The sequence below is a fragment of the Octodon degus genome, unplaced genomic scaffold (genome assembly GCF_000260255.1).
Source record: "Octodon degus isolate 3935 unplaced genomic scaffold, OctDeg1.0 scaffold00029, whole genome shotgun sequence".
Lineage (NCBI taxonomy): Eukaryota > Metazoa > Chordata > Mammalia > Rodentia > Octodontidae > Octodon > Octodon degus.
The window spans coordinates 5,041,036-5,055,549 of NW_004524605.1; the positions used below are offsets into that span (position 1 = coordinate 5,041,036).

The 14,514-nt window shown below is 50.8% G+C and overlaps 1 protein-coding gene across 1 annotated transcript in view; it reads right to left on the bottom strand.

Moving 5' to 3' along the window:
• Positions 1 to 14,514, bottom strand: part of Fstl4 (follistatin like 4) — a 393,808-nt gene that overhangs the window by 13,724 nt on the left and 365,570 nt on the right. The window contains exons 9-12 of the mRNA XM_023713103.1: positions 13,871 to 14,032; positions 13,404 to 13,538; positions 8,590 to 8,708; positions 6,741 to 6,887 (exon numbers count right to left, since the gene is read on the bottom strand). Of these exons, the coding sequence (XP_023568871.1) occupies positions 6,741 to 6,887; positions 8,590 to 8,708; positions 13,404 to 13,538; positions 13,871 to 14,032 (563 nt within the window). The remainder of the gene's footprint in view (positions 1 to 6,740; positions 6,888 to 8,589; positions 8,709 to 13,403; positions 13,539 to 13,870; positions 14,033 to 14,514) is intronic.

The following is a 14,514-nucleotide window of genomic DNA, read 5'->3' on the forward strand; positions in this document are numbered from 1 at the left end:
GTGCCCACGGCCATTGCTCCTGGCAAGTAGAAAGCTGGCCTCTGAGTGCTGCTGCATGCAGCCCCAGGGCGGAAGCCTCCCCTCTGGCCTGTGCTGTCCTCCGAGGCCTGTAATGGTTAATGCTGTCTTCTGTCTCTCTAATATCCTCTCTTTTAGGGCCTTCCTTTCTTTTATATTTTATTTGAGGGAACCCAGACCAATTTGGCGAAAGCCTGAGCACAGAGATGTTAAGTTTACCCCTCAGAAACCAGCTCGGGCTCCCGTTTTCCTTCCTCCTCGAATTGTAGGGTCCCCTTGCCCTCTGTGTGTCCCGAATTCACAAGCTCGTCCTTTCCTGGCTCATCTGAGGCAGATTCTGAGTTTGTTTGTTTTCCTTCTCCCTTGTCTATGTTTGACTCTAGGGATCTTCTCTCGAGGCCCATCCTTCAGTAAAGCCTTTGGGCTTCAGACTAGCACCAGGCAGCCTCTTTCTCACTGCAGAATCTGAAATTCTGTGGTTTGAGGAATCCATGGCTTCTTCAGTGGCCCTGTAACACCATGAAAGCTATATTTTTTCTTAAAAAAATTCTTACAATATAGCTGTATAAATTCAAGAATTTCCTCTGTGACTCTCACGTCCAAGAGATCTGGGCCCACGTCTTTTTGTTGTGTTCATGGCCAAGATCCTAGTTACTATCTTTGTTAACTATCATGCTGACCTGACATGGGCTGTCATCATTTCTGTTCCTCACTTGGTCACCAAGTTTGGCGCCTTCAGATCCATCCCCATGGTTGGGTTGTCCAAAGCCTGCCTTCTTAGTTCCTTCTTGGTTTCAGTGCTCTTTCCCTATACCCTGCCCCAGCCACCAGAACTTATGGCTTGTCACCATTATTTCTGAAATTTCCATCTCAACAAACTATACTGAAGCCCTTCTGGTTGGCTGAACAAGCAGTTGGCCATCTTTGCATCTGGTCAGAGCGTCTCTAAGGACTGATCTATGGAGCCCCGTTTTACCTCTCCTGAACTCATTTCCACCAAGTTTCCATCTTGTCTCCTCCGTCAAGTGCTCCAGACCTCCATGCCAAGTCCAGACATCACACTGTGAACTTTCTCTGGACAATTCCACAAGACTTCCAGGGGATGCTCTTCCGTTTTGGACACGTTTTCTTCCTTCGACTTCCCGCCCCCCTGGCTTCTCCACTTCTGCCTGACTTCCCAGTGTTAGAATCTATGATCTGATTTTTCCCTCTTAGACCCTTCTGGTATTGGCTCCAATAACCCTTTACACTCTAGTGACCACAAGGCGAGTCATCCGTTGATGACCTCAGGGTTGGATGCACAGACCTGAGCTTCTCATGACGCAGCGGTGCTCACTGCCGAAACATGTTGAGTCTCCCCGCACCAACTGATTTGAACAGCAACTTTGCTTTCCTACTCAAATTAAAAGCTCCTGTCCCCTAAGTGTCGAGGAGAAATTTTTTATTTGTCTAGACACTACATACTCTGATCCTCTATATCCTTTAGGGAGCCCACCTTATTCTCTTCCAACTAGTTTCTAGGCTACTTCCCTTCATCTTTCAAAGGATTTGGCACCCAACATGGTCGTCTGCTTCCCTGAGTTGCTTCAACCATCATAATGTTATCAGCTGAACAGTGACTTTGGTGCTTGCCCACCCACCCTCCATCCCTCCCTTTTTTCCTTCTCTCTCTCCCTCCTTTCGTCCCTCCTTTCTTCCCTCCCTCCTTCCTTCCCTCCCTCCCTCCTTCCCTCCCTCCCTCCTTCCCTCCTTCCTTCTGTCCCTCCATCCCTCTGTCCCTCCGTCCATCTGTCCTTCCCTTCCTTCTTTCCAATACATGGTTTTGATATATAGTTCAGGCTTGCTTTGAATGCATTATATAGCTCAGCATCAGCCTCTGGAGTGCTAGGATTACAGGCATGTGTCACGATGTCTGAGTCTTGTTCTCTTAAAAACAGTCATGAAGAAAGCCCTTCATAGGGCTGGGTAGACAGCTTGGCAATCTAAGCGCCTTCCTGGCAAGCGCAAGGTCCCGAGTTTGAACCCTGGTACCACATGCTGTGCCGGCCCCCAAACGTGGGGTGTGCTTGTGCCAGCCTTGAAACGGCGTGGTGGCGCACACCTGTAATCCCAGCACTGGGGAGGCTGACACAGGAGGATCACAGTCTGAGATGTGTAGTGAGACCCTGCGCCAAAAAAAGCCCTTCTGATGCCCCCTCCTCTTCCAGCTACTCCATTTTTCTGCTCTCTGCAAGCAAACTTTCCTGAAAATCTGGACAGAGGCTACTGCTTTTCTTTTCTGCTTAATCTTCCTCTATCAGAGTTTATATTCCTGCTCTGAAGTAGTATAGAGGAGAGAGTGAACGGCTGAACCAGCAATTTCTTAAGTTCAGCGCAGAATTTTCCATAGTTTTAATATTCTGAGCAAAGGTCTGATGGGGAAGAGGTGCTGGTAAAGCTAGTAGGCTCGCGGTTAAAAGCCTCAAAGTTAGGGCTGAAGAGGCAGCCCGGGCCTTCTAGAAGCTTCAAACTGACTCAGTTTCTACTCTCTTCTCAGCAGAAGAAAGGGTAAGCACTTTCTGTTGGATGACAGTCATTTAATTCTCTACAATTTTTATAGGTAAAATGTGTGGATTTAAAAAAAATCACTAAGCTGTAAGAGGCAGATGATATAAAATAAAACAACATTAAAAGACCAACAGGTGATCCACAAAAAGGTAATTAGGAATTTATAGACAAATAGAGAATTTAAAAAAATTATGTTGAAATTTAAAAAGTGAAAAATGAAATGCTTGAAGCTCTCTGTAAATAGGTGTTATTAAATCCACGCAAGACACAGCGGAAAACAGGCTGGCAGGACCCATCAGAGTGAGGCACAGGAGAAAGGTCTAATCAGTTTTTAGAGAACAGAGTTCCAGGAGGAGAAAAAGAGGAGGAGGGAGGTGGCGACACGTGGAGATGTGCAGCGATGTCCCCAGTGGGATGAAAATCCGCAACCCGCACACTCAGAAGCTCTGCAACCCTCAAGTCAGAATAAACACGGAGAACACCAGGCCCAGGTACTTCAGAAACTGCCAAGGAGGACCAAAGGAAAAAGCTGCAAAGCTGAGAGGAGATGGAGGTGCGTTACCTTCAAGAAAACATCCACAGGGCTCGGGGAGATGGCTCAGCAGCATAGGCACCGGCCTGGCAAGCGCAAGGTCCTGAGTTCAATCCCCCAGGACAAAGAAAGCTAAATAAAGACTGAGAACTGGCCTGTCATCAAAAACAATGAGAGACACAGGATGACATCTTCCAATGCTGAAAGAAAATAACTGCCAAATATAAAGACGAAATAAAGGCTTCGTCTTTACTTGGTGAAAACAACCTTCAGAAATGAAGAAAAAATAGATATTTTCAAAGAGGCAAAATCTGAGACTCTAGCCAGCAGGCCTTCTCTCTACCCCTACAACTAGGCCTTGTATTAAAAAGTGAAAAAAATGAAACTAAAATGTTCATTTTCACTTTTAATGAAATATTAAAATGATCAAAAAATAATCCTATGTACTTTAGGAAACAGAGCACCAGAAAATAGGTATATGGGTAAATACTAATGATTGCTTGTTCAAATAATGTCTTGTGGTGCTAAGTAATATATAAAATGAAAATTAGGTTATCATAATGCAAAAGACACAGGAGGGCTAACGTGTTCAGCATTACTGGGGAAAGGAAATGACAATCCGTGTGTGTTGGTACTGACGCCAGGATGCATGTTATAACTCGCTGATGTTAATAACAACAAAAGATTAAGCCTTTTTTTTTTTGGTGCTGGGAATCAAACTTCAGACCTTGCACTTACCAGGCAGGTGCTTGTGCCATTGAGCTGCAAGCCCTGCTCAAAGGAGTGAATCTTTAACAAGCTAACAGGCAGGAAAAATAGAATTAAAATGTTTGGTAAATCCAAAAGAAAGAAAAAAAACTGTACAGACATGTAGGTCCAGCACATGCCTGTGATTGATCCCAGCGCTGGGGAGGCTGAGACAGGAGGATCACTACAGGTCCGAGCTGCATACAAGACCATGTACTAAATGAAGTTTCTAAGAGAGGAGAGTAGATATAACTCAACTATATAATTAAGTACATGAAGTATAAATGGGTGAATCACTTCAAGGACAAGACTGAGATTCTTTAGAGAAAGCCCCAACCCTACCAAATATTGCTTCATGAAGGAGTATCTTAACTGTAAGGGCGTAGAAAAGTGATGGAAAACTTATGACACAAGAACACTAATCAGAATAAATACGATGTCGCCTCGCTAGTACTAGGCAAAAACAGAGTTTCAAGTAAGTGGTGTTAGCAGAGATAAAGAGACCTTTTCCTTAGAATAAGAGTCTTTTCCTCCAAAAAGATAGTGTAGCTTTAGAGCGAAAATGGGCAGAGCTTTGAGAAATAAGGTAATTGTCGCAAGATGTTGCAAAATTCTAACCCAGCTCTCAGTGGCTGATGGACTAAGAGGACAAAACAATCACTACGCCTAAGAGGCCTGAACAGTACAACGACCAGAGTGACATAAGCGACGTGCGCGGAATACCACACCCACCATCAGAGCACACATCCTCCTGCAGCACGCTGGGCCCCTTACCCACCTCGATCAGAGGCTCAGGTAGAAACCAAGCTTCGATCAACCCCAAAGGCCTGCAACTATTCAGAGCGTGTTCTCCGGTGGGGAGAGTGGACTGCAAGAGGCAGAAAACCTCCTGCTGCATTTGTCCAGAGGAACCACAACTGGCTGACACCCAATCTCTGTGTGCAGTGAGCCCAGTAGGGCAGCGGCATGCTGGTGGCAAGAGGCGGGGGGCTCGGGGATGCTCTGATTCTGTTTGTACCCAGTCCTCAGGGGCCTCGCTGCCCCAGCAGCCCAATCCCCACGCCTGTCCACTCAATCCCATGTTTAACTCTTGCCTCTCTCCTCAAACCTTCCACCTTGGTGGCAGTTTTCCTTATTTCACTGAGAAAATAAAAGCGATGAGATGACAGTTCACGGAAGTACCACCTGCTCCATCACTGTGCATGGAAGACTCGGGCTTCCCGCCGTCCGGGGAAGCGTGCTCTTTCCAGAAGGGCTGGCCCCTCCTGGGCCCCGGAGCTCTGGGCCTCTGGCCCGCTTCAGGTGGGGGAGGGAGATGGGCAGGGCTGCACACTTCCAGGAGTGCACGTGTGGTGCTGTCGCCTACTCCACACTGGCTTTCAGCGACTGCCTTTGTCATTGACGTCATTTCCCTGTGCAACAAAACCGCCCCCCCTCCACCCGCTTCCTTCCCCAGTCTTCTAACCCAGATCGCCGCCAGCACGCCTATGCTCACCATGATCGTCCTTTCTGTCCCTGCCAAGGTGCTCTGTGGTACCAAGCCCAACGGCCGGCTCTGGTCCTTGTGTCCTGCACACGCTCTGCAGCAGCGTCTGACACCACTACCGGCTAGCTCGTGCTCCCAACGTTCTTGCTGCCTTTCAGCCCGCCCCTCCCTGGGTGCCATCGTTGGCGTCCTCCCTCCTCCTGGCCATGAAATGTGGAGTTAACCCAGGCCTCCTGCCTTTACCACTGCTCTATTCCACCCGATGTCACCCAGCTGACACCTCTGGCCTAGACCTCCCTTTAGACTTCAGAACCATTGGCCCTTCCACTTCTTGACGTCTCTATTTATGTATCTAATAACATTTCGAACAAATTTCTCCCCACACTGACCTCTGCGCTGCCCCTGCCTGCCCAAAGTCTCTCACCATAGTGTGTTCATTCCAGGTGGCTGCAGTGACAAATACCAAGCATTTGGGAGCTCACAACAACTGAGATCTATCCTCTTACACTTCTGGGAACCAGAAAGTCAAAATCAATTTCACTGGTTCAAAAGCAGTGTCAGCGGCACCATGCTTCTGCCGGTGGCTCCAAGGGAGAAGCTGCTTGCCCTTCCCAGCGTCTCTGGCTGTGTCCCGTGTTGGATGCGCCCTCCCTCCAGCCGCCGAGGCCAGCAGAACAGCATCTTGCTTCAGGCTCACACTGAATCCTTTAGTGCAGGGACAAGCTTCTTTGTGACCCCTCTGATTAGGCCACTGGTGACTGCTTAGGACCCACCCAGATAATACAGGTTCATTTCCTGGTGTCAAAACCCTCTGTCACATCTACGAAGTCTCTGCGCTCTCACTGGACGTTCACAGATTGCAGGGATGAGGGGGCAGGCGCTTGGGGTCCGTTATACAGCCTGCTACACCCCGCAAAGGGCACTATCAGCTTTTGTTCAAGTTGAGAAGCAAGCGAGCACCTCGGCAAAACTCTCATACCTTACACTCCCACATTAGAAAATCCATCGAGAGTCCAGTTACTTCTCACCACCCTCCCTTGCCTGGCGCTAGGCCCACTCCTTGCTTTCTCCCGAGCCTCTGCTGTGAGCTCGCCTGTGCTCAGCACCATGCGCTCTCGGCTGTCCTGCTGGCATTCATGTCTAGTGCTGCGTTCACCTCCGGAGAGGACCCCACGGTCTCTGTCACAGGCCCTCTGGTTCTTCATAGCCCTCATACTTGTAGTTCCCTGAATTTTGGATTTAGGTGCTGGCTTCCCGATGCGAGTCTACTTTCTGGGGGCCGTCGTGTGAGTGGGTGTTGTTAGGGCGCCTAGCACACTGATAAATACCCGCGAGGAGAGCGCACGGCTCCGCCCTGGCAGCTGGGCCACACCTTTGGAGTCCTCCTCCTCCCCCCTTTCTGCTATGTACCTGGAGGACTTTCTGGGCTTGAACATCCACCACAAGGATTCTGCTCAGCACCGGCTGGGCCACATAGATGTACCGGTTCCTGACGTTGACTGCGGATGCCCACTGGCACCGCTGGGTGGCATCTCCTTCTCTGGGACAAATTTCTTTCTGTAAAGAGAAAGATGCCATGGGAATTCTTCCTTCCTCTCCCCCGGCCCTCCTCGGTCCCCTTCCTGTTTCCTTGGGATTCACAGACTGTTGCTCACAAACCTTTCCATGTCACCGATTTCTTCCCCCCATGTCCCTCCCAACCAGCACGCTCAGTATTCGTGTGTGGCTCCCTTCTCTTGTCCCCATCACTGTTCAGACTTCTGTGAGAGTGGTCCAGGCTCCTCCTCCACATCCTCACTTCTAGGCTTTAGTCCTGGCCACAAGGTGCTGACTCCTAGGGTGTGACCTAAGCCCTGAGCTGTCACCTGAGGGTGCTGGCCTGGCCGCCGCCTGCTTTCCTTCCCTCCATGCACCCACAGTGGCTCAGCCTTCTCGGCTCTGCAGACTTCTTTATGTTGGATTCCTGAGGCTTCCCTTCTAGATTTCTTTCCTAAACTACCCCCTCCTCTGTTGATCCCACTCAAGCCCAGGCTTGAAATCTAGCCCACGCTTCCACATAAACTGACCCATCCACCTTGTGGCTTAATGTGGACCTCAAGTTTGAATATCCAAACCCAGCTCTCACATCTGCCTCCTTGTTCTGCTCATCGTACTCAAAAACCGAGAGCTCTCATGTTTTACTTCTCGAGACTAGAACTTGGAGCTAACCCTTGAGTCTTTCCCCGCCTTCATTTCCCAGCTGCGATGTCTCAGATCCTTTCAGCCTTACCTTGCAGATGTTCCTAGTGACACCGCTTCTCACATCTGCCCATCACCCTGGCACCTGCCGCACCATCACCCACAGCCCCCAGACTCGGCACTTGGTGCCAGCCCAGCCTTCCCCACCCTGGTCTCCTCGCCATGACCCCAGTGGTCAGAGGAGAATGTCAGCCAGATCACGTGACTCCTCAACTTCTCCCCACCTCATAATGAACCCCCCATGTTTCTTGAGACCCACAGGGCCACCTCCATTTTGGTCCCTGCTGTCCTCTCCCTTACGGGCCTAGCAGTGGCTGTTCTCTTTGCCACGAAAGCTCTTCTCCACTTATCTACTAGGTGTATTTTCTTGTTTGTTTCAGTTCTTGGCTTTGAGGTCACCTTTCTGCGAGGCCTTCACTGCCCTCAGCCAGTTCAGCAACGCTCGCCACTCCTCACGCCCCTAATTCTGCCGCAGTTCCCATCTGACACTTGATCTCATGCATTCCTTTGTCTACTTCAGCAGAGTCTGACTTGTTCCACCAAGTGGTAGGTCCTAGTTTCAGAAACCAGAGTATCCCATGAGACCAGGTGGAAAATAGACAGGGGCCTAGGCGGGAAGGCCTGAGGAGGGATTTTTTTGGAGTCACCATTGGCAAGCCTTTTTCTGCCTCTGTCCACTCCACTGTTGCTTCCTACCCGGCCTGTGCCTCATTCGTGTGAGCTCACGCTTGGGGTCTCCTGGGGCCACTGAGGGACGCCCGCCTGACAGCTGTCTGTTCACAATACTCTCTCCATCCTAAGGCTCTCCACTTGGGGAAACCAGGGCTCGTGCACAGCAGAGGCTGCGGGCTGGAAAAGTAGGGGCACGATACACAGCCTCCCGTGTTCTTCCCTCAGCCCCAGAACAACTGGGAGTTGCACCCCATGCAGCTAGTGGAATTTAGGGTCTGAGGGGCATAGGTGGGGATAACTTCTAGAATTTTTCTGTGGTGCAGAGGCTGTCCCAGCCCTAAAGACTCACGTAGCTCATGAAAATCTTCTCCGTGGGTTTGAGGTGCCTCTGGATCTCGCAGTCCGCAGGGTGGATGATGACAATGCCGTTGTCGGAGAAGATGTAGAACACGTTTCCCACACTGAGGCCTGGGATGGAGGCAAACGCAGCATGGTTGGGCCCTGTAACAGCCGGCCCCCAGGCAGGTCATACGTGACACAGAGCACACGAGAGATGCAGGCAGTTTGGGCGTAATGGGTATAGGCACAAAACGCAATTCCCAGCAGAAGCGGGGTGGGTGAGCAGCCAGCTGGAGACGCCCTGCTTGATGGCGGTAGGGCGTGCGCGGAGAATGGGGTCGTCAGGCTGAGACTCCAGGAGCCCCCCCCCCCCGCCCCGCTCGCTCTGCAGTGCCCACGCTGCCCCAAACACACACAGCTGTGCACTGCTGCCCTATCTAGCATGGCCACCAGCACAAATTTACAAATACTCATGGCCTTGCCTTTGACATTTGTTTGGTCTTTCCTGTTCTGAAATGGAAAATACCCCTTGGGTGGTTGGTGTGGATCAGTCAGAGCAGAACGGATCAGATGGCGCCCAGAAAGTGAAGGCTTTGGTTCCTAAAGCATTTATGGATGGTGTGCTCCCCGGGCCTGAAGACCTGCTGGGTGGTACTCCCTTGTCCACACTCGACCCTGGCCTGTCTATGCCTTCTTCCAGGCAGCTCGTCCCAGTTCTGCCCCACTCTGGGACAGCCTGGGTCGCAGGGTAGCGCACACTCTGTCTGCCCCCACCCTGGTCTAGGGCTGTGGATGCTGGGGAGAGCATCCTTGGGCCTTGGAGCAGGGCTCTGGGGGACCAGCTAGTTCAGCTGCTTCCTTTCAAGGTAAAGAGACTCAGGACAAAGGGGGGGCGGGGAGGGCATGGCTGGGGCCACTGGCCGCTGTGCTGGAGTTGGGGTAGACTCGGGGCTGCCTCTCCCTCTGCTTACTCATCCTGTCCTCCACAAGGGCAGGCATGGCACAGGGAGGTATAAGCTCTGGAGTCCCCCCACCACCCTCTTTCTCTTCCTCTTTTCTCTCCCTCTCCTTTCATTTCTTTTAATGCTAGAAAATCAGGGTTTGTATAAGTTCTAAGAAAAAACATGTAAGAATTCTTTTTTAGCATGCTGAGAAGGCTGGTGTTGTGGCTGAGTAGACTGTCTGGCTAAGTTTTTAGTGAGTTAGAAAGCAATAAAACTGGGAAGTAGGAATTGACCATCTCGCTTCCTTGCAGAGACTGCAGGCAGTTGTCTTGGACGCAGGCCCTTGGTGACTGGCTGGTGCCAGGGTGCATGACAGGGCCGTTGGCATGGCTTGGGGTCCCTGGCAGTGAGGTGAACTTAACTGCCCTGACCACCTATGCTGAGAGGGGCTTTGGGTGTAATGGTCACTGCCATGCTTGTAGCTGGGCCCAGCCCTACAGAAACTGCTTGGGCCAGGGAGCGCTTGGCCCAGCTCTGGAGGGGTAGACCTGGTGGCCCTCGGATGCCAGCTGAGCAAATGCTTTCCACTCACACCCAGGGGCTGGAGGCTTTAGTCCCTGCCACACCACAGACCCCAGAAGTAGCCTCCTTGGGCCTGTGGGAAAGCCCACCGCTGTAAGAAGCAACCTACAGTAGAACTCTTCAGGGTGCACAAGGGTTTGCAGCAGCAGCTGCAGTTTCTATGCAGCCTAGTGCCTGCTCACAGCGCTGGAATTCTGAGGCGCCCCAGATACACCTTCAGCATGTAACCAACTTCACAGGTGACCCTGGGCTCATGAGGCAGGCCCTGGAAGGCTCTGCTGAATTTGGCTTCTGCTGAAGGGTCTGAAGGAGCCTTTGCTCTGGTTTTGCTTGTGTCCACTTGCGCCATCTCCTTCCCCCACTGAGGTGTGAGTGTGCTGGGAGCCTGTGGCGCCGCCTCTTGGCTTCTGCGCCCCTATCTCCTATCTGGAGCACCAGCAAGGGAGAGTGCAAGCGTCCGCTGCCCAGGCATGGCGGAATGCGCTCGCTGCGGCACTGCTCTTCGTGCTAGCTAGCGGTGCACCCTGAGGTGGCTGTGGGTCTCACGCGGGCATTTTGGTTTCACACCTCACGGCCTTCTGCATCCTTTCTAGCTCTTTGCTTTTGAAACCTGAGGCCCTCGGCAGCAACCTGTCTCAGCAGGTCACCACCCCGAACACACGGCGCATGAGCAGTGTGCACTGTGCCTGGCTGCGGAGCTCCGACGGCTGTGAGAAATCTGGGACAGGCTGCCGCCAGCCATTCCTCACGTCTGGCTTCTGTCTCTGTTTTTCCTCGGACCTAAGGCAGCAACTTCGGTGCCGGACCTCCAGGAAACGGTCCTGAGAGTGTGTCTGTGCACATGCGCTAGGCAGCAGGGAGCACGCTGAGAAGTGCCTTTGGAGAAACGAAACACTTTGGTTCTTCCAGAGGGGGCTACTGTGCTCCCTTCACAGCGTGGGGTGCGTCCCTGCCTCTCATTCCCTTCTGCCCACCCGGCCGGAGGACAAGTCACCCAAAGCGATCTGGACTCAGATCTGGGTTGGAGGTCACGGGACGAGGACTGGGACTCGCGCATGCGCACACATAAGCAGTGACCCAGACCCTTTGGTCCCAGCTCCTGGGTCTTTGTGCTATGTTTGAGTCATATGCAACAGTCCATAGCAGACCATTTTTGATATACAAAAATGGTATTTACATATGGCTCAATCCAATAGCTAAAGATTTGTTTCATAAATGAGATATACTTTTGAAAATCTATTCATTGAAAAATGAATTTACAGTAGTCATTGCTGTAAAATGCTAGTTCTATAGCATTTTCTCAATTAAAGCATAATTAAAGTATAGCTACTGTTGATACCAGGAGGTATATACCCTCGTTTGTGGATTTAATTTTAATTTTATTTATTTTTAGGAGCACTGGGGATTGAACTCAAGGGCCTCATGCAGCCTAGGCAAGTGCTCTACCACTAATCTACACCCTCAGCCCTTTGGTCTTTTAAAGACAGTATAGGATAAGAAAGCATGAAACCCAACATGAAAATCAGCTACTGGGAAAAGCAGAAGGCCCAGCTCCGATCAGGAGCTTCTGTCGAGTGGTCCACTTCAGCCTAGGTTACGAGCAGCTTTCAATGGAAACTTTCCATTTTCAAATACATTGACTCTTTTTTTTTTTTTTTTTTTTCAGAACTGGGGATTGAACTCAGACCCTTGCGCTTGCCAGGCAAGTGCTTATTCTACTGAGCCATCTCCCTGGCCCTGATTAACTCATTTTAATGTGGCTTGATATGTGCACCGTTAGAATGTGACGCTGACTTCCCTCCCCTTTTGGATGGGCCCGTGGGCCCTACTGGGCACTGCTCAGTGTCCCAAAGCTGACAGCGACTCGCAGAGACATTGACCCTCCTGGGACTGCAGACACACGTGGTCACAGGCACGACACAGAACAATCAAGCGCGGTACCTTCCTCTCTCCAAAGAATGTTTGCCACTGCACAGCAGAGAGGAGAGCAGGGACATGATTGCCAGAGGGAAAGAAGAAAGTGAGGTCAAACCTTGATTGCAGCGACTCATTCCACGCAGGAGCATGCTGGTACCCGGCCCGTGGCTTACAGAACTGGCATCCTTCATTAGCCCTAGCTGCAGTATTGGCCCAGCAACTGTGGCTGGGGGGGCATGCTTCCAGGTCTGGGCGCCCTCTCGATTCCTACATGAACCTTGGAAACTAGGCGCCAGGTTCCCGGTAGCTAATGAGGTTCTCATATTTTGTGAATGTGAAAGAGTAAAAAGCATTGTTCCCAGATTTCCTGAATTATTTCTTTTTTTCTTTTCTTTTCTTTCTTTCTTTCTTTCTTTCTTTCTTTCTTTCTTTTTTTGTTTGTTTGTTTTGTTTTGTTTTGTGGTACCAGGAATTGAACTCAGGACCTTGTGCTCGTCAGACAAGTGCTTATTCTACCGAGCTACATCTCTGGCCCCTTTCCTGAATTATTGCCAGGGAATTGATTTCCTCTAGGATTGTCCTAGGAAAGGCATGTGAAATCCTTCTGATTATCTTTGTTGATTAAAAGGCTTAGTTTGGAATCTTTGACCAAGGGAAAGAGACTGTGACCAGCACCCATGTTCATGAATTCTTACTTGCGAGCCTAGGAGGTGGGGTGAAGGGGCAGTGACTAAAGGGGTAGCACACCAACTGGGTGACAATCCCTGGAATAAGGGCCATCATATTACCAGTGGTGTCCAGTGGTTCCCCCCTTATCTGTGGGGGTCACGTTCCAAGGGTGCTAGAAACTGGACAGTTCTAAACCCTAGAGAGTCCATTTTCCCTATATGCGTGCACCTGTAATCTATAAATTAGGCAGTAAGAGATTAACTCATAAAAATACGACAAAATAGTCATATACTGCAATAAAAGTTACAAAGACTCATGGAATTTTCTATGTCTGGAATTTTCAATGTAGTATTTCCAGACCATGGGACGTCAAACTGCAGATGAAGGTGGACTAGTATGCGCACGAGCTACTTTGTGGCTCCAGCACTTGGTGGGTGGATGGTGTGATGACTTTTGTGACCCCGAGGCAGAGGTTCTGGTCACACAGAAATAGGTGGAAGTGGGGTGGGAACACTGGAGTCCCCTTGTGGTCATGGGGTTGCCTGCCACCCCGAGACTTCGGTCTGTCTCTGAAACTTACTAGGGGCTTTATGCAGTCCTCAGGGGTCCCTGGTGGGAGGCTGTGGCCCCAGTCATTTGTGCCCTTCTTGCCACCTGACCCCCTACCTCATCCCCTGCTCCGCCAGGAGCTTCGAGGCAAGAGTGAACTCACAGGTCTTCCTGGCCGAGTCCTCGATGAATAGCGAGGAGATGTCTTCGTCCACACCCACTTCATTCTTGGCAATACAGGTGTATGCCCCTGTGTCTTCATACCGGACACTGCCGATGTGGAGCTCGCTGCCATTGGCTGCAGAAAGGACAGTGCTGGTGTGCGAGACACAGCCCCAGGGCAGGGCAGGGCAGGGCAGGGCAGGGGCAGCTAGTGTCCCTGATGATGTGCCCAGGAAAGACGGGCATAGCTGGAGTTACCCAAGGGTGACCTGGAAGCTGGCGGTTTCTTCTTATGGCTCCTAGAAAGTCCCTAGGAACCATGGAAGCCCAGGTGGTAAGGACTCTGGGGAAGAGACCTGTTGCCTCCAAACATATCGGACGCAGAAAGGTCCGTCTCTCGTTTCCATTCTTACGAAGAGGGTCAGCCTGGGCTGGATGGGAGCCTGTGGGCACGTCGGGAGTTCTTACCCAAGAGGGAGAGCTGTTTGGACATCTGGGCTGAGACATCCATGCCGTTCTTCAGCCAGGTGATTCTGGGTGTGGGGATGCCCTCTGCATGGCATCTCAGGCTGGCTGCCACCCCAGGCTCCTGGGCCTGGGTTTCCGGATAGACACGGATGACTGGTGGCACTGTGGGCGAGAAGCACACAGGTTAGAGACAGCCGCGCCTGGCCCATCCCGACACTGTTCCAGGGAGTGAGCCCGGGAGGTGACTTCGGAGATCTTTTCTTCGCCAGCTCACAATGATCATCTCTGGCAACCCAAGGTCTGAAAGAAAGGGCTGTGAAATGGATTGCCGGCAGTGAACATGTCAGGCATTGTACCATGTAATTCATGGCTTTTATCATTATTCTAAATATGATCACAAAGACATCTAAATATTTAATGCCATTCAGCTGCTACATGTAAAGAGCAACAGTCCCTGGAATTTATTTCTGAATGACTAAAACTCAGATAGATTATTTCTCTTATCGGAAAACTACTGGATAGGGGCTTAATTTCTTGTAGGAAATGCTTTGCAAAGCACTATGGACCCTGACGGGCAGGGGGACTAATTACACCACTGCTCCATGAAGTCCCTGACCTTCCAGTGGGTCATTTTATTCCTTCAC